The sequence below is a fragment of the Coregonus clupeaformis genome, chromosome 19, assembly GCF_020615455.1.
Source record: "Coregonus clupeaformis isolate EN_2021a chromosome 19, ASM2061545v1, whole genome shotgun sequence".
NCBI classification, from domain to species: Eukaryota; Metazoa; Chordata; class Actinopteri; order Salmoniformes; family Salmonidae; genus Coregonus; species Coregonus clupeaformis.
In genome coordinates this window covers 16,388,473-16,413,280 of record NC_059210.1, presented here as the reverse complement: position 1 = coordinate 16,413,280, position 24,808 = coordinate 16,388,473, and the positions used below count along the sequence as shown (strand labels likewise).

At 43.3% G+C, this 24,808-nt stretch overlaps 1 protein-coding gene across 1 annotated transcript in view; it reads right to left on the bottom strand.

Moving 5' to 3' along the window:
- brsk2a (BR serine/threonine kinase 2a) overlaps positions 1-24,808 on the bottom strand; it is a 616,067-nt gene that overhangs the window by 162,487 nt on the left and 428,772 nt on the right. Inside the window, exon 5 of the mRNA XM_045227105.1 lies at positions 7,664-7,780. Within this exon, the coding sequence (XP_045083040.1) occupies positions 7,664-7,780 (117 nt within the window). The remainder of the gene's footprint in view (positions 1-7,663; positions 7,781-24,808) is intronic.

Here is a 24,808-nt window from a genome sequence, read left to right as displayed (position 1 = left end):
AATGTATTGTCAATCAGTGTTGCGTCCTAAGTGGACAGTTTGATTTCACAGAAGTGTGATTGACTTGGAGTTACATTGTGTTGTTTAAGTGTTCCCTTTATTTTTTTGAGCAGTATATAATAGTTATTCATGTGTCTATCTTTTACTCAGACTGAGTCCATAGACGGTCTGAGAGGTTTGATAGGGCATAAGATAGATGACTGAGAATTGATACCTTTTGTCACGACTTCCTCCGAAGCTGCCTCTGCGTTCATCGTCACTGGCCTACTAGCCACTGCCGCTCCATATCTCATAATTCCATTTGTCCTGTCTTGTCAATTACACACACCTGGTTCATATCCCCTCATTAGTACATGTATAAGTGTTCCCTCTGCCCCCCTTGTTATTTGTGAGTTGATTGTAGCTCGGTTGAGCTATCCGTACCTTGTATTTCAGGGGATATTGTTCCCTGTGTCCCTGTATTTTGTTGACGCTATCCAGCGTAACTGTGTACATACGGAATAAACTCTGTATTTGGTTATTTACCGTCCTGCGCCTGACTCCTTCAAAAAGTACAAGGGAATAACATCAGACAAGGGAGTGCCCACTGATGGTTACCAGATGTGGTTGAAGAAACGTGTAATAGAGGGTATATAAATGAGAGGGTTTCTTTGTTCAGTAGTTCGGAATGGCAAGAGGCAAAGCACTGTCCTTTTGTTATAACGAACCATGGTACCTATTAAATATCTATATGAACTCCCCAGCTAAGTGTTAAATATATTATTATTACAGAGAACCACATACTGGATTCTAACAGGGTCATTAGCAATTGATTTTTCAGAGTATTGTCTGCGCCCACCTAGCTCAAATTCTAGACGTCAGATTATCTATAAAGTGAGCATTGGACTTAACACTAGAACCACTAAAGCAGTCATTTTGACTGCTCATTATATATTTTATTTTATTACATTTTTTAACTCATTCCCCCCTCCGTCCTTTACTTTTCCTAAATAAGTCTATGTAACACACCGCCATTGTCAGACTCTTAATATCACAAACAGAACTGGATTTATAACCAGTTTTCGGAAGGCATGTCATTTTTTAAAATGGTTTTACCCCGTTGCCCTTCCTTCTTCCAACAGTAGGGCCTACTCCGCTCCTTCTTCAGACAGTTGAAAGTGCAGTGCCCAGCTGATAATCACCCTGACAATTGCCTTAGAACTGAATCTAAACTATACCAAAACTAATTTCACACATATTACAACAGATGAAATAAATGAAGTAAAGTATGATGGGGGAGAATGGGTGAGTTGATAAGCGAGGGGAAGCGAACAATGCATAATTATGTAATCACCAATTGTGAATGAAGAACAGGCGGGCCATTCTATTGTATTGATCCATTTTAATTACAAGCCTAATCTTAAAATGGTATTTACCCTATGTTAGTTCACAGAGTCAAAGCAGTCTTATCAGTCTACTTTGGCCTACTTGCAGTAGGCTACACAGTGAGAGTGTGCGTATTACTGAATGGCTTTCAATATCTGGGAAAATATCCACATCGGGCAACAGGCGTGAGTGTCGGAGAATGTGGTGATGAGGCTTGTGGAACCTTACGTTGGCAAGTGGAGCAATGTCACCATGGACAATTTCTTCACTTCACTGTCATTGGCGAACAAGTTGCTTGCAAATAAAACAAGTCTGGCCGGCACCATGAACAAAGTGAGATGGGAGCTCCCTCCATCTACGCAAACTAAGGCAGCTGCACAGCCATTGTGGTACAACAGTGCTGAAGAATGACAAGACAACAGGACACAAAGAGAAAACCGGAGACTATTATGCACTACAACCAAACAAAGGTATGTCAAAGTGAGTAAAGCAACTGAAAGTTACAAACATTGTGTCAACTGTTACGACAAAGTATAATAGCTAAATAAAATTCAACTGATGCCATTGTGTGAAGATGCACACAAGCACGAGCTGACAATAATTGACTTTTTCTTTTACTGCTGTCATATCATTATAATGTCTTTATTGCTTTTGTGCCGAGTTTCACTATTTATCAAGGCCACTTGGCGCTTATAATGATGTTTAGGCTACTGACATTTTCATCATTTGACCACGCTTCTTTTGACTGTGTGTCTTGGTGGTTGGGGTATTTTTGGTTTTAATTTTGTCTTTATACAAATAATCTGTTACCATGTTCCAACACATGCTTTCTGTGTCACGATCGTCGGATACAGAGGACCAATGCGCAGCGTGGAAGGCGAACATACTTTTATTTATTAGAATAATCACCCGAACAAAAACAACAAATCGATACGTGACGTCCTCGGTTCAAACACAAACCTACACTGGAACAAGATCCCACATAAAACAATGCCAAACGGCCACCTAAGTATGGCTCCCAATCAGAGACAACGAGCTACAGCCGTCTCCGATTGGGAGCCACCCTGGCCAACATAGAAATACAAAACTAGAACAAACAAAGAAAACTCACACCCTGGCTCAACATACAAGCGTCCTCAGAGCCAGGGCGTGACAGTATCCCCCCCCCAAAGGCGCGGACTCCGACCGCGCCAACCAAACACCACAGGGGAGGGACCGGGTGGGCACTCCGCCTTGGCGGCGGATCCGGCTCCGGGCATGATCCCCACTCCCTCTCTAACCCCCCAAAGTACCCCTGGTCCAGTCTGGCCCTGCTGGCCGGAGCTGGACTGAACACTGGTGGAGCGGATTGCTCTAGCTCCGGCGTGGAGCAGCTGACCGGTGCCGGACCAGGCACCGGTGGAACAGGCACGGGCTGTGCCGGACTGACGACGCACACCACTGGCTTGGTGTGGGGAGCAGGAACGGGCCGGACCGGGCTGACGAAGCGCACCACTGACTTGGTGCGGGGAGCAGGGGCGGGCCGGACCGGGCTGACGACGCGCACCACTGGCTTGGTGCGGGGAGCAGGAACGGGCCGGACCGGGGTGACGAAGCGCACCACTGACTTGGTGCGGGGAGCAGGAACGAGCCGGACCGGGCTGATGAAGCGCACCACTGACTTGGTGCGGGGAGCAGGTACGGGCCGGACCGGGCTGACGAAGCGCACCACTGACTTGGTGCGGGGAGCAGGAACGGGCCGGACCGGGCTGACGAAGCGCACCACTGGTTTGGTGCGAGGGGCAGGAACAGGCCGGACCGGGCTGGCGACGCGCACCACAGGCTCGGTGCGAGGGACAGGAACAAGCCGGACCGTACTGGGAACATACACCACTGGCCCTACGCGGAGATCAGGAACGTGCCGGACCGGACTGGCAACACACCCCAGTACCTCTCGCCGTGCCTCTACATCCTCCTTCCCCCTGGTGACCAGTGACTCCCATAACCTGGCGGCCTCCTGCTGCCCCGTCGTCCACGGCGTGAGCCACCCCCTAAAAATTTAATTAAAATAGCTCTCGCCAGACTTTCGCTCCTCTGCTTCCAAGTCCAGCCTCTCTCCTCCCCCGCGGCTTGACCCAGTCGAGGTGGATATCCGCTAGCGATACCTCTGGCGTTGGCTCCTGGACACGCTGCTTGGTCCAGTCTTGGTGGGATCTTCTGTCACGATCGTCGGATACAGAGGACCAAGGCGCAGCGTAGAAGGCGAACATACTTTTATTTATTAGAATAATCACCCGAACAAAAACAACAAATCGATACGTGACGTCCTCGGTTCAAACACAAACCTACACTGGAACATTATCCCACATAAAACAATGCCAAACGGCTACCTAAGTATGGCTCCCAATCAGAGACAACGAGCTACAGCCGTCTCCGATTGGGAGCCACCCTGGCCAACATAGAAATACAAAACTAGAACAAACAAAGAAAACTCACACCCTGGCTCAACATAAAAGCGTCCCCAGAGCCAGGGCGTGACATTCTGTTTCATAGTTGTAACAAAAGCACTCCACGAATGTATTGAACACTTGTATTTAGCCTTTTTTTTATTTTCATTTTTTTTTACATAATAGCCTACAGCAACATAAACTAATGAAAATGCTATTGTGTTACTTGAAATGAAATACAAATGGTATTCTAATGTTACCCAAGACCTTCATAAACAAAACCAAATTATTATTTGCTATAGGATATATGAAATATATTAATTACACCATTAGAATGTTGCAGTCAGAAAGACTGCTCTTTAGCTTTAAGGGAGGGGGGTCCATCAAGGCCCAGCGGTTTTAGTGCACATCTCACGTGCACATTTCTGTCCATTAATAACCAATGATGTGCTACCTTTTTGTAAAATTTCTGACAATGCTAACATCTTTTTAGCCAAATCTCAGATTTCTATCTAACTGGGTCAGCAACTCGGTTGCTCGGCAACAACCCAGCTGCTGTTAGCTAACGTTAGTTTGTTTTCCCAAAGTCAAATAGCTAGCTAGCTAGCTAACGTACATCAGTTCAAAAACAACACCAGACTTTGGGCAAATTGTCATGCTGCTACCTTACAATGCATGCAATGGGCTTTTGCAACACTAGCTAGCTAGCTACTCCACAGTCCAAGCTACGGTAAGAGCTAACCACATTTCACTGTCAGACAGGACACGACTCAAACTGCTAACTAACGTTACTTAAGTGATAATGCCTGAGAAGCCGGTGTTTGGAGGATATATTGGCACGGGTGTTGTTAGGCCTGAGACGAAGTCATTCAGTGTTTTTGTTCTGTATCTATGGACGCAACCCAGTCGTTCGTTCTAAATGTTCCATTGCCATACTTGCTGGCAACGTTCTTATCCTTTGCTTGCTAGCTAGCCAACTACGACTAATTTACAGTCACGTCAAACAGTGCAGCCAGAATAACAGCAAAGTAGCTGCATTTGCGTTTGTTTAAGCTGTTTTCTAGTGACATTTACATTTTACATTTACATTTTAGTCATTTAGCAGACGCTCTTATCCAGAGTGACTTACAGTTAGTGAGTGCATACATACATTTTATTTTTTTTAATTTTTTCATACTGGCCCCCCTTGGGAATCGAACCCACAACCCTGGCGTTGCAAACGCCATGCTCTACCAACTGAGCTACATCCCTGCCGGCCATTCCCTCCCATACCCTGGACGACGCTGGGCCAATTGTGAACCGCCCCATGGGTCTCCCGGTCGCGGCCGGCTACGACAGAGCCTGGATTCGAACCAGGATCTCTAGTGGCACAGCTAGCACTGCGATGCAGCTAGCACTGGATACATCCATAACAATGAGCTAATGTTGCGTGATTTCGCCTGGCGTAGAAAATGTGCTCTCTCGTCGGGACACTTGTTCAGAGGAGCTAGCCAACAATACAGCTAGCACAATCACTTCAAACTGAAGCTGGAAAGACAGCAAACTAGCTGCACTTTGTTTCGTTTTACCTGTTTTCTATTGATAGTTTTTGTATTTTATACATAAAAATTATGCTGATTCATGACTTCGGTTGGCTGAGAAAAGCCGCCTGTCTGTCTCATCACGTTCATTACTATGGGACATCTGGAGATCGAATTTGAATATTGAAACAATGTTGCAAATGTCGGAGAAACAGGCAAGGTTTATACAAATCTCCACTGTTGAAAACTAAATGTTAGTCAACATTTTTTGTTAGATAATGTCTAGATGCTTTTTTATGCAAGTTTATAAGTTGCCTGACTGGGCTGATGAGACAGTGGATTGCGCGGTCAGATGGAACAGAGCAAATACTAATTTTCACGTCATAGATATAGCCGGTGGTAACTTGAGGAATAGAAACCGTCTGTAATGCGGTTTTAAACGATAAGCATTCAGGATAAGACCCACCCGCTGTATAAATGTAAACAAACAGTGCCTCTGGCTCTGTTGGGCACTGACCGCAGTGTGCAAATCCATACTTGCTTGGATCAGAAAACTCCCCAGTTTCTCATATCCAAAATACATTCCGGTGCGCTTCTGTTCCTGTCGTCTTCACATTTTAATCAAAATGTGTGCTGATTAACAGTGCCAAACTAACAACTCTGCCATGTGTTGGATATTTGTCAACAACTCTGCTGTGCATACCTATGTGATGCTAGCTACAATAAGGATTAGCCATAAGTGGAATTTGCGGGTTGCCTTCAAAATAAAAGTCCCCCACTGAAAGTGATTCAAACGGATACAAATAGTGGAATCATGCCATATTTGGACTAATGATAAACAAGGTCGGGATGTTGTTATATAAATTCAAGAAAATACAATAATTTGTTAATTTTACACCAAAAAATAAAATATCTGTTGAAATTACACTGTGGATGTAATAGACTTTAACATTGCATTGGGTACATTGTACAGCCTAAGCTAGAGACTGTGCACCCATGAAATGGGGTATCAGCCTACTCAGTGACACTCACAGCACAGAACTACAGTGCATTCGGAAAGTATTCAGACCCCTTCACTTTTTCCACATTTTGTTACATTACAGCCTTATTCTAAAATGGATTGAATAGCTTTTTTTCCTCATCAATCTATACACAATACCCCATAATGACAAAATAAATGTATAAAATAAAATAAAAACTGAAATGTTACATTTACATAAGCATTCAGACCCTTTAATCAATACTTTGTTGATACATTTTTGGCAGCAATTACAGCCTCGAGTCTTCTTGGGTAGGACGCTACAAGCTTGGCACACCTGTATTTGGGAGTTTCTCCAATTCTTCTCTGCAGATCCTCTCAATGTCTGTCAGGTTGGACGGGGAGTGTCGCTGCACAGCTATTTTCAGGTCTCTCCAGAGATGTTCAATTGGGTTCAAGTCCGGGCTCTGGCTGGGCCACTCAAGGACATTCAGAGATGACTCATGCATTCTATTGGCTGTGTGCTGAGGGTCGTTGTCCTATTGGAATGTGAACCTTCCTGAGCACTATGGAGCAGGTTTTCATCAAGGATCTCTCTGTACATTGCTTCGTTCATCTTTGCCTCGATCTTGACTAGTCTCCCAGTCCCTGTCGCTGAAAAACATCCCCACAGCATGATGCTGCCACCCCAATGCTTCACCGTAGGGATGGTAGGGTTGGTATTGGCCAGGTGATGAGAGGTGCCTGGATTCCTCCAGACGTGACGCTTGGCATTCAGGCCAAAGAGTTCAATCTTAATTTCATCAGACCAGAGAATCTTGTTTCTCATGGTCTGAGAGTCATTCAGGTGCTTTTTGGCAAACTCCAAGCAGGCTGTCATGTGCCTTTTACTGAGGAGTAGCTTCTGTCTGGCCACTCTATCATAAAGGCCTGATTGGTGGAGTGCTGCAGAGATGGTTGTCCTTCTGGAAGGTTCTTCCATCTCCACAGAGGAACTCTGTAGCTCTGTCAGAGTGACCATCGGGTTCTTGATCACCTCCCTTACCAAGGCCCTTCTCCCCCGATTGCTCAGTTTGGCCGGGCGGTCATCTCTAGGAAGATTATTGGTGGTTCCAAACTTCTTCCATTTAAGAATGATGGAGGCCACTGTGTTCTTGGGGACCTTCAATGCTGCAGACATTTTTTAGTACCCTTCCCCAGATCTGTGCCTCGACACAATTCTGTCTCAGAGCTCTACGGACAATTCCTTCGACATCATGGCTTAGTTTTTTCTCTGACATGCACTGTCAACTGTATTTTTGTTTTTAATTGTTTTAGACTCCTGTGATGCTCTGTACTTGTACTCCTGTACTAACTCTTAATTCTGTACTCACCCACAGCTGGTCTCCAGCAGACTGTCCCCGACCTGTAGAGAGGCCATGCCAAAGTCTGCTATCCTGATGTTGTTCTTCTCATCTAACAACAGGTTCTCTGGCTTCAAATCTCTGTGGCTTTGAGGGAGAGAGGGATGAAGGACGGGGAGGGAGACACAGAAAGAGAGCAAATTGTTAGCAAATGTATAATTCTGAAATACATTTAGTATGAGCCAATGATGTTTCAGCTTTGGCATTAATCAAACATATGTGGATTAGTGCACACACACACACACACACACACACACACACACACACACACACACACGCATACACGTGACTGCCATCATTGAAGTTGTTTGTGGTGATGAGGGGCATTGTACAAAACAAAGGCATCAGTGATTGGATCGTCTCTAACCAATCAGAGTCTCAAAGCCAATGATGAATTTTCAAACCGCCTCTTTACCCACATGTTCTGGCTCTGGCCCAACCCATCGGTTTCTGGACCAATCAGACAGCCCAGAATTTATTCACATTCAGTGAAGGGTCGGGGAGGTACTCAGATCCAGATTAATTGTGGAGAAGAAACTAATGTCCGTGAGCGTGGCGTTGCATTTGGCCGGAGCAAGGAGTCTGGGATAATCAGACTAATTCAGTCCATGGGTACGAGGAACCAATTAAACTTTCCACTACTACTAAAGTAATCATTGATTAGAAATGAGTGGACTGGCAAATGCCATGTTTAATCAGTGATTTGTACAAGGAAGGGGGGAGGGAGGGATGCACTTCTAAGCAATTTGAATGGAACCCAGGGTCTTATTCATTAGTGCACACCGTAATAAAACGTTTTGCCCCATAGCAAAACGTTTTATAATGGAAACCGAAAAAAAACATGTCTTATTGGACAATTCAGCTAGGTACCTCCCGGTTTCAGCCCAATTGGTTCCTAGTGAATTCAAACCTGGTGTGGGAGACGACAGAGCATACAGCTAGCTCCCTGCTGTGTCCCTCTCTCTCATCTCTAAACAGGCCTTAAGACAGACAGGGAGAGAGACTCCAATGCTTCCCACAGATGTGTCAAATTGGCTGGATGTCCTTTGGGTGGTGGACCATACTTGATACACACAGGAAACTGTTGAGCGTGAAAAACCCAGCAGCGTTGCAGTTATTGACACAAACTGGTGCACATGGCACCTACTACCATACCCTGTTCAAAGGCACATCAATCTTTTGTCTTGCCCATTCACCCTCTGAATGGCACACATACACAATCCATGTCTCAATTGTCTCAAGGCTTAAAAATCCTTCTTTAACCTCTCTCGCCCCTTCATCTACACTGATTGAAGTGGATTTAACAAGTGATATCAATAAGGGATCATAGCTTTCACCTGGATTCACAAGGTCAGTCTATGTCACAAAAGAGCAGGTGTTCTAAATGTTTTGTATACTCAGTGTAAGTAGATATGAAGCACAGTAGACATTGAATCCCTTTAGGACTGGGATTGAGTGGCCATAGTGTTAGATGATGTTGTCTTGAGGTTAAAGAGACATTTTGATGAGAACGTTAAAAGGCAGTGAGACGTTTCTTGATCATCCGTTTAGCATCTATTCCTGGTTAGCATTTTTCCCGACACGACATCATACTGTGCTGCTGTGAGGATGTCTGCCAAGCCACCGCTGAGGGCTGTCAGACTGTATGTGTGTGGCACACACACAAAACACACTCAAGCACACACACACACACACACACACACACTCTCTCTCTTTCTCTCCCGCTCTCTCTCTGTCTAGGCTGGTCTGGACACTTGAACAGATATGTATCTTTGCTGAGATCAGAGAGATAGTGAGAGATACTGCCACAGGACAGGATGTCAGGGTCTCATGGAAGTGCTTTCATCTTTTCCTGGGCTAATGACAGAGGGAGCAACAATGGCTGCCATGGCTGCCTGACAAATCTCTTTGAAGAGTGGCTCATCAAAATGGACGTTTAACCTCCTATGACATCATTTCAGGCTGGGGTGAATCCAAGAGGGGATTTATTCTGCTGTCAAAACTTTTCCCAGCTAACACATTATTGTTCCAAGAACAGTCAGGGAAAATGTTTTCTTCAACCAAAGGAAACCTTTAGGGAGCGTTACGGGAACGTTCTGTGTTAGCTGGATCGTGCTTCATTCATAAACCCAGAGTTGTAGCACAGCTCATCAGTTTTTATGTATCTATTTGGTGCGTTATGATAGTCGGACTCTATATTGCATGGAAATAACATTGTAATACCCATACACTGTAATATCTTATTTGCGGCCATTGAAGTCACAGATTTGCGAGAATGATTGGTTGTTTTGTTTAAAGCAGATTATTATTGTAAGCTATATGGGTAAATAACAGCCTAGACTGAATAAAAATCCCATTATTAGGGTTCTAAATCTCAAACCGAGTCTGCTCACCTCTACTCATATGGGATCAGGTGTATTAGAAATGACGGCAATTAATTCAGGGGGTGGCCTCAATTGGGACTCAAACCCGAGTCAAACGACTGTCAACCCAACCCTTTACCCACTACGCCAAGAGATCCAAACCTCTTGATGAGTTTGCTAGGTTTTGCTAGGTTTACAGGTCGCTGCAGATAAGAACAATGTTGATGGGAATGGAACTGATGTTGATGGGAATGGAACTGAAATGGCAGCTAGAAAGCTGCTGGTCCCTGATCCCATGTACCATCTCCTGCTGTTGTGCCCCTGAGCAAGGCACTTAACCCCCCACAATTGCTCTCCATCCAGGGGTGCTGCACTGTTGCTGACCCTGTGCCTCTCAACGTGTGTGTATATCTGGGAGTGTTGGGAAAGGTAGGAGACACATTTCTGTTCTAACCAATCGACAATAATTTTGTATTCTATTTATATTATATTCTAATAAGAATCCTCAGCTGGCTTGTAGTAAGCATAGTGTATTAGGCTATATGATTTACATGGAATTAGCCTATCGTCGGTACATATTGTAGTGATCCTAGCTGTATGTAGCCAGGTCACCCTTGATACAAGTCAGTATTCGACGTCCATCCATGTCTGAGGACGTTGGGAGATAACGTGAAAACCGGCCCCTAGGGTCAACAGTGAGCGCTGTTACCTTCAAGTAGGTTTTAGTTGTCGACGGGGATGGCGGATGGGCGTAAGCATCTGCCTCTGATTCCAAAGGTTGCAAGTTCAAATCCAGTGAAAGTAGTTTTTGATAAGCCTATCCCAAACCTTAACTCTTACCTTAACAATTCGGAGTTTATGCCCAAACTTATCTTTAAACATTTCTACATTTGAAGTTTGACATTTTTTTAAATGTGATGTTTGAGGAACATGGATGAATGTCTAATTCTGAAGTGAGACTGTGAGAGCTAGTTGGCTATATGAGTCACTTTACAACTCCCACCAAGTGTGTTAATCCTTTTGGCGCGATGTGAAGGTTGTTCGTCTTTCATACCAGCAACCCGTGTTCGCTTCCCTACCCCGCCATTCGCTACATTGTTAACAGAAGTGTTATGGTGGCCATCGGAACGCACGGCCCGGACGTGTGAGGGGGCTGAGGTTATTCGAAGCACCGGGGACGTGCCTTCCCGTTTGGAGAGTGCAGTGTGGCGCTCCTCACTATATGAATCACATTACAATTCCCACAAAGTGGGTTAACCTTATTGGCGCGATGTGTAGGGTGTTTGCCTTTCACACTAGCGACCACAGGTTCGGTTCCCTGCCCTGCCAATCGCTACAATATGTTTATAAAAGGGGCTTACACCCCAGTGGAGCTGTTATAGGCTTTCCATGCAAACTTGTACACAATCCCTGCTATTAAATATAATTCCCCCATGCAATTATTAGTGGTACAACCCACTGCATGCTGATCCATTCTTCTTTATTATGACAGTCAATGGCTCTTTTCTGCCTGTGCGGTCCCTGAGACGACAAGATGGCGTACTGAACACAGCGGTGCAAATCGCCTCAAGATAAAAATTTAACATTCAAGTAAGTTAGACTAAATATTAGCACTTCATATTCTCGTGGGTAATAACATTCAATCTGGATAATAAAACAAATCATAAGGCTAGAGAAATGTATCAACAAATATTATGAAAACAAGCAACACTCAAACATGACGGAGGTAAAACGAGGAGAATCAATTTCCAAAAGAAAACGCGACTCCTTGACGGATAGAAATTATTTATGCTTTACTGGGACTGGTAAGTGTGGAAAGCGATCTGTTAAAGTCGATAAATGACAAACTGGGCTTCCTTAAATTAGTCAGTAAGGATGTAAAGGTGCCTTGAAATGAGTGACGAAAAAGCTGCGATAATGGAGAACGAAATAAAAAAGCTAAAAGGGACAGTCACTAAGATAGAAACGGATGTTAATGAACTTAAAAAGGAGAACATATTTCTGAGAGAAGCCTTACTAGACATACAGACTAGATCTATGAGAGAAAATCTAGTACCTGGGTATCCAAGAAAGAGAAGGAGAAGTTCCCGAAAATGTAGTGAAGGAATTATTTCTTACAGCGCTTCAAATCCCACTCGATGCTGTCGATAAAATCCAACTCGAACGTGTACACCATTTTGGACAAAGAGGACAGAGATATGAGCGTCCGATCGTTGCCAAATGTGCTTTCTTTAAGGATAAAGTAATGGTTAAAAGCCTGGGTAAAAGACTTGCTGGCAAGAAAATTGGCATGAATGATAAGTTCCCGAGGGAGATTGCAGTACGGTGCAAAGTTCTGTACCCATTCTTCAAGGAGAATAGATTAAAAGGGAAGCGTGTAGCTCTCGTAGTCGATAAACTGTATATTGACAACCAAATGTTCAAAGACACAAAGACTACTCCATGGCTATTCTAAAAATTACAAAGTTCTCATAGAGGAGTCGAATAATGGAACACCCAATACTAGCCATGGTAGGGATTGTAATAATAATAAAAATATATAGATATAAAAGCAATAAAATAAAACAATTGTTAAATAAAATATAGTATAACTACACTGTACCTTTCAAGGTAGGGAATGATGTAAAATAATTAGTATTCAATTTTCCATTTATAGTATTTTATAAATGGATAAGACCGCATTAGAAGAAAGGATAACTAGCAAAATAATACATCTTCAAATATAACTATTTGGAACACAAAAGTACTCAATCAACATGGTGGAGATAAAAACACAGCAAACAGAAGACATAGAAGGCACAGTATGTTGGTATGTGTGGATGTATTGTGATGGAAGGTGTGGCATGTGTTTTTTTGTTTGGAAAAGTGAGGTGTTAAGTGAGTGAGAAAGGAAATGGTTGCATATCCCAGAACCAATATGTATCTGTGAGCAGGGGTTGTGAGAGAGAGCTTTCAATTTTGTGCAGATGAGGGATATACATTTTAAAATAAAGTATACATCTCATTAATGTTTTTATTGTCCTATCATGATGGAACAGTCCCCACCCTATACCCTAGACACCCACCTGAGCGACCCAAACACCAAAGAGAAGTCCCTATCTGTTTTATGGGCCTGCTGTAAGTTGCCTATATGCAGCCAAAACAGAAAGATAAATGTGGTCAGAGACCTACTAGAGCAGCAAGAGTCTCTGTATACTTATGTCATGCAAAATGCAAATGAATTACTTAAAAATCATACAATGTGATTTTCTGGATTTAGATTCCATCTCTCACAGTTGAAGTGTACCTATGATAAAAATTACAGACCTCTACATGCTTTGTAAGTAGGAAAACCTGCAAAATCGGCAGTGTATCAAATACTTGTTCTCCCCACTGTATATATGTACAGTTGAAGTCGGAAGTTTACATATACTTATGTTGGAGTCATTAAAACTTGTTTTTCAACCACTCCACAAATTTCTTATTAACAAACTATAGTTTTGGCAAGTCGGTTAGGACATCTACTTTGTGCATGACACAAGTAATTTTTCCAACAATTGTTTACAGACAGATTATTTCACTTATAATTCACTGTATCACAATTCCAGTAGGTCAGACGTTTACATACGCTAAGTTGACTGTGCCTGTAAACAGCTTGGAAAATTTCAGAAAATGATGCCATGGCTTTAGAAACTTCTGATAGGCTAATCGACATAATTCGAGTCAATTGGAGGTGTACCTGTGGTTGTATTTCAAGGCCTACCTTCAAACTCAGTGCCTCTTTGCTTGACATCATGGGAAAATCAAAAGAAATCAGCCAAGACCTCAGAAAAAATGTCTGGTTCATCCTTGGGAGCAATTTCCAAACGCCTGAAGGTACCAAGTTCACCTGTACAAATAATAGTACGCAAGTATAAACACCTTGGGACCACGCAGCCATCATACCGCTCAGGAATGAGACGCGTTCTGTCTCCTAGAGATGAACGTACTTTGGTGCGAAAAGTGCAAATCAATCCCAGAACAACAGCAAAGGACCTTGTGAGGATACTGGAGGAAACAGGTACAAAAGTATCTATATCCACAGTAAAACTAGTCCTATATCGACATAACCTGAAAGGCCGCTCAGCAAGGAAGAAGACACTGCTCCAAAACTGCCATAAAAAAGCCAGACTACAGTTTGCAACTGCACATGGGGTCAAAGATCGTACTTTTTGGAGAAATGTCCTGAGGTCTGATTAAACAAAAATAGAACTGTTTGCCCATAATGACCATCGTTATGTTTGGAGGAAAAAGGGGGTTGCTTGCAAGCCGAAGAACACCATACCAACCTTGAAGCATGGGGGTGGCAGCATCACGCTGTTGGGGTGCTTTGCTGCAGGAGGGACTGGTGCACTTCACAAAATAGATGGCATCATGAGGAAGGAAAATTATGTGGATATATTTAAGCAAAGTCTCAAGACACCAGTCAGGAAGTTAAAGCTTGGTCGCAAATGGGTCTTCCAAATGGACAATGACCCCAAGCATACTTCCAAAGTTGTGTCAAAATGGCACAACAAAGTCAAGGTATTGGAGTGGCCATCACAAAGCCCTGACCTCAATCCTATAGAAAAGTTGTGGGCAGAACTGAAAAAGCGTGTGCGAGCAAGGAGGCCTACAAACCTGACTCAGTTACACCAGCTCTGTCAGGAGGAATAGGCCAGAATTCACCCAACTTATTGTGGGAAGCTTGTGGAAGGCTACGCGAAACGTTTGACACAAGTTAAACAATTTAAAGGCGATGCTACCAAATACTAATTCAGTGTATGTAAACTTCTGACCCACTGGGAATGTGATGAAAGAAATAAAAGCTGAAATAAATAATTCTCTCTACTATTATTCTGACATTTCACATTCTTAATATAAAGTGGTGATCCTAACTGACCTAAGGCAGGGAATTTTTACTAGGATTAAATGTCAGGAATTGTGAAAAACTGAGTTTAAATATATTTGGCTAAGGTGTATGTAAACTTCCGACTTCAACTGTATATATATATATATATAACATGGGGGATTGGAAGTGATGCAGACAATTACATTGATGGAAGTTACAATCTATCTGAAATATTAAAGCTGATCTACCCCACAAAAAATATTAAATAATAAAAAGTTTCCACCCTTTGCCTTGATGATAGGTTTACACACTATTGGCATTCTCTCAACTAGCTTCACCTGGAATGTTTTACCAATAGTCTTGAAGGAGTTCCCACATATGCTGAGCACTTGTTGGCTGCATTTCCTTCACTCTCAACTCACCCCAAACCATCTCAATTGGGTTGAGGTCGGGGGATTGTGGAGGCCAGGTCATCTGATGCAGCACTCCATCACTCTCCTTCTTGGTCAAATAGCCCTTACACAGCCTGGAGGCGTGTTGGGTCATTGTCCTGTAGAAAAACAAATGATAGTCCCACTCTGGCAAACCAGATGGGATGGCGTTTCGCTGCAGAATGCTGTGGTAGCCATGCTGGTTAAGTGTGCCTTGAATTCTAAATAAATTATTGACAGTGTCATGAACAAAACACCCCCACACCATCACACCTCCTCCTCCATACTTCACGGTGTGAACCACACATGCGGAGATCATACGTTCACTTACTCTGCGTCTCACAAAGACACAGTGTTTGGTACCAAAAATCGCACATTTGGACTTGTCAGACCAAAGGACACATTTCCAACGATATAATGTCCATTGCTTGTGTTTCTTGGCCAATGCAAGTCTCTTCTTCTTATTGGTATCCTTTAGAAGTGGTTTCTTTGCAACAATTCGACCATGAAGGCCTGATTCACACGGTCTCCTCTGAAAAGTTGATGTTGAGATGTGTCTGTTACTTGAACTCTGTGAATCATTTATTTGGGCTGCAATTTCTGAGGCTGGTAACTCTAATGAACTTATCCTCTGCAGCAGAGGTAACTCTGTGTCTTCCTTTCCTGTGGCGGTCCTCATGAGAGCCAGTTTCATCATAGCACTTGATGGTTTTTGCGACTGCACTTGAAGAAACATTCAAAGTTCTTGATATTTTCTGGATTGACTGACCTTCATGTCTTAAAGTAATGATGGGCTGCCGTTTCTCTTTGCTTATTTGAGCTGTTCTTGCCATAATATGGACTTGGTCTTTTACCAAATAGGGCTATCTTCTGTATACCACCCCTACCTTATCACAACACAACTGATTGGCTCAAACACATTAAGAGTAAAGAAATTCTACAAATGAACTTTTAACAAGGCACACCTGTTAATTGAAATGCATTCCAGGTGACTACCTCATGAAGCTGGTTGAGAGAATGCCAAGAGTGTGCAAAGCTGTCATCAATGCAAAGGGGGGCTACTTTGAAGAATCTCAAATATATTTTGATTTGTTTAACACTTTTTTGGTTACTACATGATTCCATATGTGTTATTTCATAGTGTTGATGTCTTCACTATTATTCTACAATGTAGAAAATAGTAAAAATAAAAATAAACCCTTGAATGATTAGGTGTGTCCAAACTTTTGACTGGTACTGTATATATTTGCAAAAAATATATGGGGGATTGGAAGTGATGCAGACAATTACATTGATGGAAGCTACAATCTATCTGCAATATTAAAGGTGATCTACCCCCTAAAAAATAAATAATAATAATAATACAAAAATACAAATAAATAATTCCTATTTTCTCATGGGGATGAAGCTGATATAACATCAATGACATGTTTATGTCAATGGTTGCTTTACAGCCCCTGGTTTTCCAGCCCAGGAAATTACATTAATTTCCCCCATGGTGACAACTTGTTTTAAAAATGTCCCGAATGTAAATCGACTGTTATTAGCATTTGAAGTATCGCTCCAATTAGTTAAAGTGAAGTCAACTTTAGACACTTAAAACTTCCGTTAATGGCTGAAAAGTGCTGGTTTGGACAAGTCATCATCGCTGGCTCTGAGCACAGGTTTAGCTCACTCGCTCTCGCTCGTTCAGGAAATGGAGCCAGCAGTGCACCTCTGTGAGTTGGAGTGGGTTTTTAACTTCATTAGCGGCTAAAACTTAGCACTTGGCTTCCACTACCCCACCCTTGACATCTTCCTCTTCCTATCTTCTCTTTTCCCTCTCAAACTTTATGGCTCCCATTGACCCAGTTAGAGGAGGAAGAAGCACACATCAAAACACTAGCTGTGTTATCCCATAGCATTAGCATTAGCCAACAGAGAATAGCAGTCTGCTCAATAGGCATTAATTATCAGACCAGGTTAATTGTGTGTTAAGCGCACTGAAATATGATTAAGATGAAGTTTTTCACATGCTGCCTAATGGTGTTGGCAGTGTCCGTTACTACAGCAGGATGTTGGCATTTACAATGTGTTTTGCGTTTATTTCTCTCCAGGCTAGATTGGCCGTGGTTTGTGGGCATTTGGAACTGACCCCATCCCTGATGGAGACATCATTGATCAACATTACTCCCTGTTTTGTGTTTGCATGGATCTATATTGAACCATTTAACCCACAATATTAGCCACCATATTAGCCAGTCTACAAAGCAGCATCTTGCTTAAGAGGACCTCCAGCCAGCTAGTCAGATCAGTCAGTCAGCGTGCTAGCTAGGGTTGCAGATTTCTTGCAACTTTACCAAAATTCTCAGGTTTTCCAGAAATCCCAGTTGGAAGATTCACGGAATTAGGAGGGAACAAGCAGGAAATCTTGAATCCTCCAACCAGGATTTTTGGAAAACTAGAAATGTTGGTAAAGTTACCAGAATTCTGCAAACCTAGTGCTAGCTGTGTCTGACTGAGGCCTTCCTGTATACAGTACATGCCTCATAGGCTCTCTTTTCAATGTAGAGGGAATCAGAGATTGACTAGAGGGAATGAGAGGAGCTACCAACAGCCTCTCCACAAAAACTCAGTATAAACAGGAGAATTAACTGTCAGGGGAGCGGGGGATTGAGTGAATGAGTGGCAAGACTCTTTAGCCTGGTTCCAGATCTGTTTGTGCTGTCTTGCCAACCCCTATGGTCACTGCCACACTAAGTTGGCATGACAGCACTAACAGATCTGGGACCAGGGTAGAGACTATTCTCTTGTGTTAAAACAAAATGAAAGCAAGGCTTAAGCTTGCAGTTAGAGCTAGAGTTGTTTGGTGTTTCAATGTCACTATGTGCCACTGGTCAGTATGATCACTGTCGTAATTTTTTAATTAGGCTACTTCCTTTTTTATTGATATATTTGATTATTTGATTCATCTTCAGCCCTTCTCTCTGTCTTGTTTTGTGCTCAGTGCTCAGTGCAGAGGATCCCTTCCTCATCATCTCTTACATTTAACCTGTCCTTGTCCTCTCCCCATTCCTCCACCCAACCTGACTCCCAACCTGTCCTTGTCCTCTCCCCATTCCTCCACCCAACCTGACTCCCAACCTGTCCTTGTCCTCTCCCCATTCCTCCACCCAACCTGACTCCCAACCTGTCCTTGTCCTCTCCCCATTCCTCCACCCAACCTGACTCCCAACCTGTCCTTGTCCTCTCCCCATTCCTCCACCCAACCTGACTCCCAACCTGTCCTTGTCCTCTCCCCCATTCCTCCACCCAACCTGACTCCCAACCTGTCCTTGTCCTCTCCCCATTCCTCCACCCAACCTGACTCCCAACCTGTCCTTGTCCTCTCCCCATTCCTCCACCCAACCTGACTCCCAACCTGTCCTTGTCCTCTTACTTACACAAAACCCCATTACCAACTCCATCTTCCCTCCTCCCCTTCCCCTACAATAACCCCTCTCTCACCCCTCCCCCCAACTTCCCTCCCTTGCATCCCTCCTTTCAACCACCACTCATCCTCCATGTGTTCCACCATGATGCCCTAACAGGCGCTCTGGGAGAAGGAAGATAAGGAAGGGGGAAAGGAAACAACAGGGAAAATGATTTCCCATTATGTGGCTCTCAGCGGCTTATCAGAGGTAATGATGATAGGACATAAACACAGGCCTTCTGCAGCCATGCACCCAGGGAGAAAACCTCCACCGTCAACAAAGTCAGCATTGCTTTACCTATCTACCACTCAAAGACAGAGGCACCATAGATTGGCTCAATATGGAGTCAATGGGTGGGAGGAGGGAGGGGGGGAGGAAGTAAGAGAGAGAGCGAGAGAGAGAGAGACAGAGATTGAGTGAGCGAGAGAGAGAGAGAGAGAGAGAGAGAGAGAGAGAGAGAGAGAGAGAGAGAGAGAGATGCAGATGAGGTGAGGGGTGCTGCTTTGCGTGGATGTCAACTCCGGGACATTTTGTCTTTTTTTCAGGTGTGTCTGTGTGTGTGTGTGTGTGTGTTTGTGTGTGTCTTCGTTAATTTGTGTGTGTGTGTGTTTGTGTGTGTGTGTGTCAGAGGAGGCTGGTGGGAGGAGCTATAAGAGGACAGGCTCATTGTAATGGCTGGAATGTAATTAATGGAACGGTTTCAAACTCAACAAACATATCGAAACCATGTTTGACTCCATTCCACTGATTCCATTCCAGCCATTACAATGAGCCCATCCTCCTAAAGCCACCCACCAGCCTCCTCTAGTGTGTGTGTGTGTGTGTGTGTCCAGAGAGCCTGTCAATGAGCTTTAGGGACAGGGTTCCATTCCAGAGCTCAGTGGCCATCTCTACTTCACCGGGTAGAAGAATGCCGGGAGCCATTCTGTGTGACGGATGTTCTTTATCTCACACCCATACACACTCCCTGTGCGTCACACTCACACCCCTACCTACCCACCCACCCACACACACACACAGTCCACAGTCAGGAGGCGCGGGAGAACACAACAGACATGTTAGAGGCAGGGAGAAACCCCTCATTGATTACTGGCCCCAAGTGTGTGTGTGTGTGTGTGTAAGTGCGTGCAAGCGTGTGTGTGTACCTACACTTTCATGCTTGCACATTTGGCCGGTCTTGTCTGCAAGGGGTCAGCTGTGATGTCAGAGTCCACCAGGTGACTGATAGCTTTATTTCCACCCTCTCCACTGTCTCTCAGTCTCTACAACCTGTACGTGTGTGTGCATGTTTATGTTTATGTGTCTCTCTCTCTTGCTCTCTATCTCTCTTTTTGTCTGGAACAACAAAGAGATAGTATTTGGTATTTTTGTATTTTATTAGGATCCCCATTAGCTTTTGCAAAAGCAGCAGCTACTCTTCCTGGGGTCCACACAAAACATGAAACATGACATAATACAGAACATTAATAGACAAGCACAGCACTACATACATTTAAAATGTCCCACATAGCCTACATATCAGTACATACACACAAAATATCTAAGTCAAATAGGGGAGAGGCGTTGTGCCGTGAGGTGTTGCTTTATCTGTTTTTTTAAACCAGGCTTGCTGTTCACTTGAGCAATCTGAGATGAAAGGGAGTTCCATGCAATCATGGCTCCATATAATAAAGTATGTTTTCTTGAATTTGTTCTGGATTTAATGACTGTGAAAAGACCCCTGGTGGCATGTCTGGTGGGGTAAGTGTGTGTGTCAGAACTGTGTGTAAATTGACTATGCAAACAATTTGGAGTTTTCAACACATTAATGTTCCTTATAAAAAGAAGTGATGCAGTCAGTCCTCTCCTCTACTTTCAGCGAAGAGAGACTGGCATGCATAGTATTGATATTAGCCCTCTGATTACAGTGAAGAGCAAGATGTGCCACTCTGTTCTGGGTCCTTCTTTGCAGCACCTGACCATATGAATGGGCAATAAACAAGATAAGATAAAACTAGATCCTGTAGGACTTGCTTTGTGGAGTGTGGTGTCAAAAAAGCAGAGCAGCTCATTATCACGGACAGACCTCTACCAATCTTTACAAACTTCTACCAATCTTTACAACCATTGAATCAATATGGTTTGACCATGACAGTTTACAATCCAAGGTAACACCAAGTAATTTAGTCTCCTCAACTTTCTCAATAGCCACATTATTCATTATCAGATTCATTATTCATTATCAGAGGTCTAGAACTTTGGGATGATTTGTACCAAATACAATGCTCTTAGTTTGATCTAAAACTGTCTGCAACTATTTGTTTAGTGTGGCAGTGATTTCACTAGTTATGGTTGCTGATGTGTATAGGGTTGAATCATCAGCATACATAGTCACACAGGCTTTGTTTAATGCCAGTGGCATTAGTAAAAAATAGAAAAGAGTAGAGGGCAAAGAGAGCTTCCCTGCGGTACACCACACTTTACATGTTCAACATTAGAGAATATTCCATTAAAGAAATCCCTCTGTGTTCTATTAGATAGGTAGCTCTGAATCCACAATATGAATCCACAAGGTTTTTTCAACAACAGTTCAAAATGTCCAGTATTTCTGTGTTCATATTTCAGAACAACATATGGATTCTTTAGACATTACGAATAGTGAAAAAATGCATGCTGAGGGAAAATAGAGCCACTTTACAAATTATTACTAACACAAACACAATGGGGAACAAAGGGCCCTCTACGCCTTCAGAGAAGGGCTAAGGATTTATAACATAATTATTATAATAATATAATAATCCTTAGAATTATGTTATTACTTTCAGTATGTTCTGATTTATTATTTTCAGTTTTTGTTGGAAAGGAAAGGGTTAAGACTGAAGAGAAAAAAATATCCAATCAGGATTTTTCTTTGCTGGTCTCTGGGGAGTTCAATCTAGCTAAGTCAGCCATTGGCTAGGCCATCAGAAGTGAGATAAAGGCATCCGCCATTCAACTGTATTAGGGCAGAATTTTGGAGTGACAGTGGAATCAACCTATCACATTTTGACTTAATGGGGGGTACCGTTTTTACAAAAACATATGGAAACTTCTGCCTTCTTGAAGGCCAACAGGTCACTGCGCAATAGCGAGCAGTAGTTTTCCCACGGTCTAGCTTGCTAGCTTTTGTTGTTGGCTAATTTGCAGCGGCTGTAGCAGGTGTTCTCAAAGAGGATGATGTTGCTAATTTGAATATCTTTCAACAAGAAGTTAAGTTTCAAATGATCATCATCTGGGGAGTGGAACTGTGTTATTTATTGCAGCACGCTTGCTGTTGTTATCCATCTCTTTGAAAATAACTTATGTGTATGAAACACCGTTGCATTTAAAGTGGAACTGACAACATTTTAGCAACATGAAATCGTATTAAAATCTGTTCATATACACCCCCAGGAATAATATGACACTTAAAAAACAAAAAAAATCTGACAAGCGACCACATAGACATGGTCATTTTCATGTTTTCATAAATTCTTAGAATGTTTGGGAATTATGTATGCTAAGGCATTTGTGAAAACTGTATAGCAATATAGAGTGGGAAAGCGGCAGTGCGTTTGGACAATTATAGACACTGCAGTATATAAAACCGAATAAAAACAACTGTATTTTCCAGAACTGGAGTCTACACAGACCGGTGCGCTATAGTCAATCAGAGCTACTGTAGGCCTTTATACAAACAAGCCATTTGCCACAAGGGCCTGCCATCATTCACTTTGAACTGGACTGTGCGTTTACAGGCAGTTGCAACAGCGCGACTTTAGATCATTAAACGATATTCGCCAAAAGCCACAAAATACACCTGAATAGATTTCTACCAAATACACTACAAGACCAAAAGTATGTTAACACCTGCTCATCGAACACCTCATTCCAAAATAATGGCCATAAATATGGAGTTGGTCCCCCCTTTGCTGCTATAACAGCCTCCACTTTCCTGTGAAGGCTTTCCACTAGATGTTCGAACATTGCTGTGAGGACTTGCTCCATTCAGCCACAAGAGCACTAGTGAGGTCGGGCAGTGATGTTGGGCGATTAGGCCTGGCTCGCAGTCGCCGTTCCAATTCATCCCAAAGGTGTTCGATGGGGTTGAGGTCAGGGCTCTGTGAAGGCCAGTCAAGTTCTTCCACACCAATCTCGACAAACCATTTCTGTATGGACCTCGCTTTGTGCACAGGGCATTGTTATGCTGAAACAGTAAAGGGCCTTCCACAAACCGTTGCCACAAAGCACAGAATCATCTAGAATGTCATTGTATGCTGTAGCGTTAAGATTTCCCTTCACTGGAACTAAGGGGCTTGGACCAAACCATGAAAAACAGCCCCAAACTATTACTCCTTCTCCACCAAACTTTAAAGTCGGCACTATGCATTCGGGCAGGTAGTGTTCTCCTGGCATCCGCCAAACCCAGATTCGTCCGTCAGACTGCCGATGGTGAAGTGTGACTCATCACTCCAGAGAACAATGGTGGCGAGCTTTCCACCACTCCAGCCGACGCTTGGCATTGCACATGGTGATCTTAGGCTTGTGTGCGGCTGCTCAGCCATGGAAACCCATTTCATGAAACTCCCGATGAACAGTTCTTGTGCTGACGTTGCTTCCAGAGGCAGTTTGGAACTTGGTAGTGTTGCAACCGAGTAGAGATGATTTTTACGCGTTACGCGCTTCAGCACTCGGCGGTCTCGTTCTGTTAGCTTGTGTGGCCTACGACTTCGTGGCTGAGCCGTTGTTGCTCCTAGACGTTTCCACTTCACAATAACTGCACTTACAGTTGACTGGGGCAACTCTAGCAGGGCAGAAATGTAACGAACTGACTTGTTGGAAAGGTGGCATCCTATGACGGTGCAATGTTGAAAGTCACTGAGCTCTTCAGTACAGGCCATTCTACTGCCAATGTTTGTCTATGGAGATTGCATGGCTGTGTGCTCGATTTTATACACCTGTCAGCAACGGGTGTGGCTGAAATAGCCAAATACACTAATTTGTATATATAGTGAATGTAAACACCAAGGGGGTCCTCTTACATTTGGTCCTATTGATCAAACAACCATGAAAAGGGAGCCTCTCTCTCCCTCAGTTATGCATATCAACAACAGCAAGATCAACAACTAATGCTAGCCAGAGCAAGATGAGCTAAAATCTAACGAAGGAACATTAAATAAACCCTCTCAAACTTGTTCATCTAGTTGGCCGTCAAAATTGCACTGATAAACGTTGGGGAATTTGTAGCCTCGTCCTTCTGCAGCTTGCCTTCCAATGCATGCTTGTCCCAAACAAGCACCCAAGCTAACTGGCTAAAGTTGGCTAGCTTCCTAGCTAGCTACTCCCAGACACAAAGAACACCTCACTCTGACCATTTTACTCGCTGTAGCAGAGCTGGTTAGGCTGTTTTCATGTTATCTAGAGCGTTCTTGACTAACTATTACTTTTTTTGCCTACATTTACTGACACCGGTCATATTCAGCGGGTGTTGCGGTCTAGCAAACTCAGACGAGAGTGTTCTGAAATCGGAGTAGATAGTCAGAATGAATTTGCAAACGCAAGAGACATTCTAACTGGATAACATTCGTAAAAGTTTTTGCTAGCTAACCAAATGACACCTGCATCTCTAGCTGTGTATAGCCACCAAAAAACGATATGAGGGGAAAAAGTTACTCACCCACTCCTCCAATGGCTAGAACTGACATCCTCCTAGCAGCTAGCTATCTAGCTAGTGTTAGGCTCTGTGTTTATAGCTTGCTACATAAATAGATAAGCTAGCCTATTAGCCACATTATGACTGACTTGTGATCATTGCCCTTGCTAGTTTGATTGTATTGACATTCCCAACCTTACTTACATTCGTCCGTTTTTGTCCAGAATATTGAGTCATTGAAACTGAAACAGTCCATCCCGAATGGAGGCAGCAAACAATGTACCTGGCCAGCTGTGATTTACAACTACCAAGAAATGTATTGGTGAATTATATTAATCATGCATTGAACTGCATCCATCTATTCTGCCAA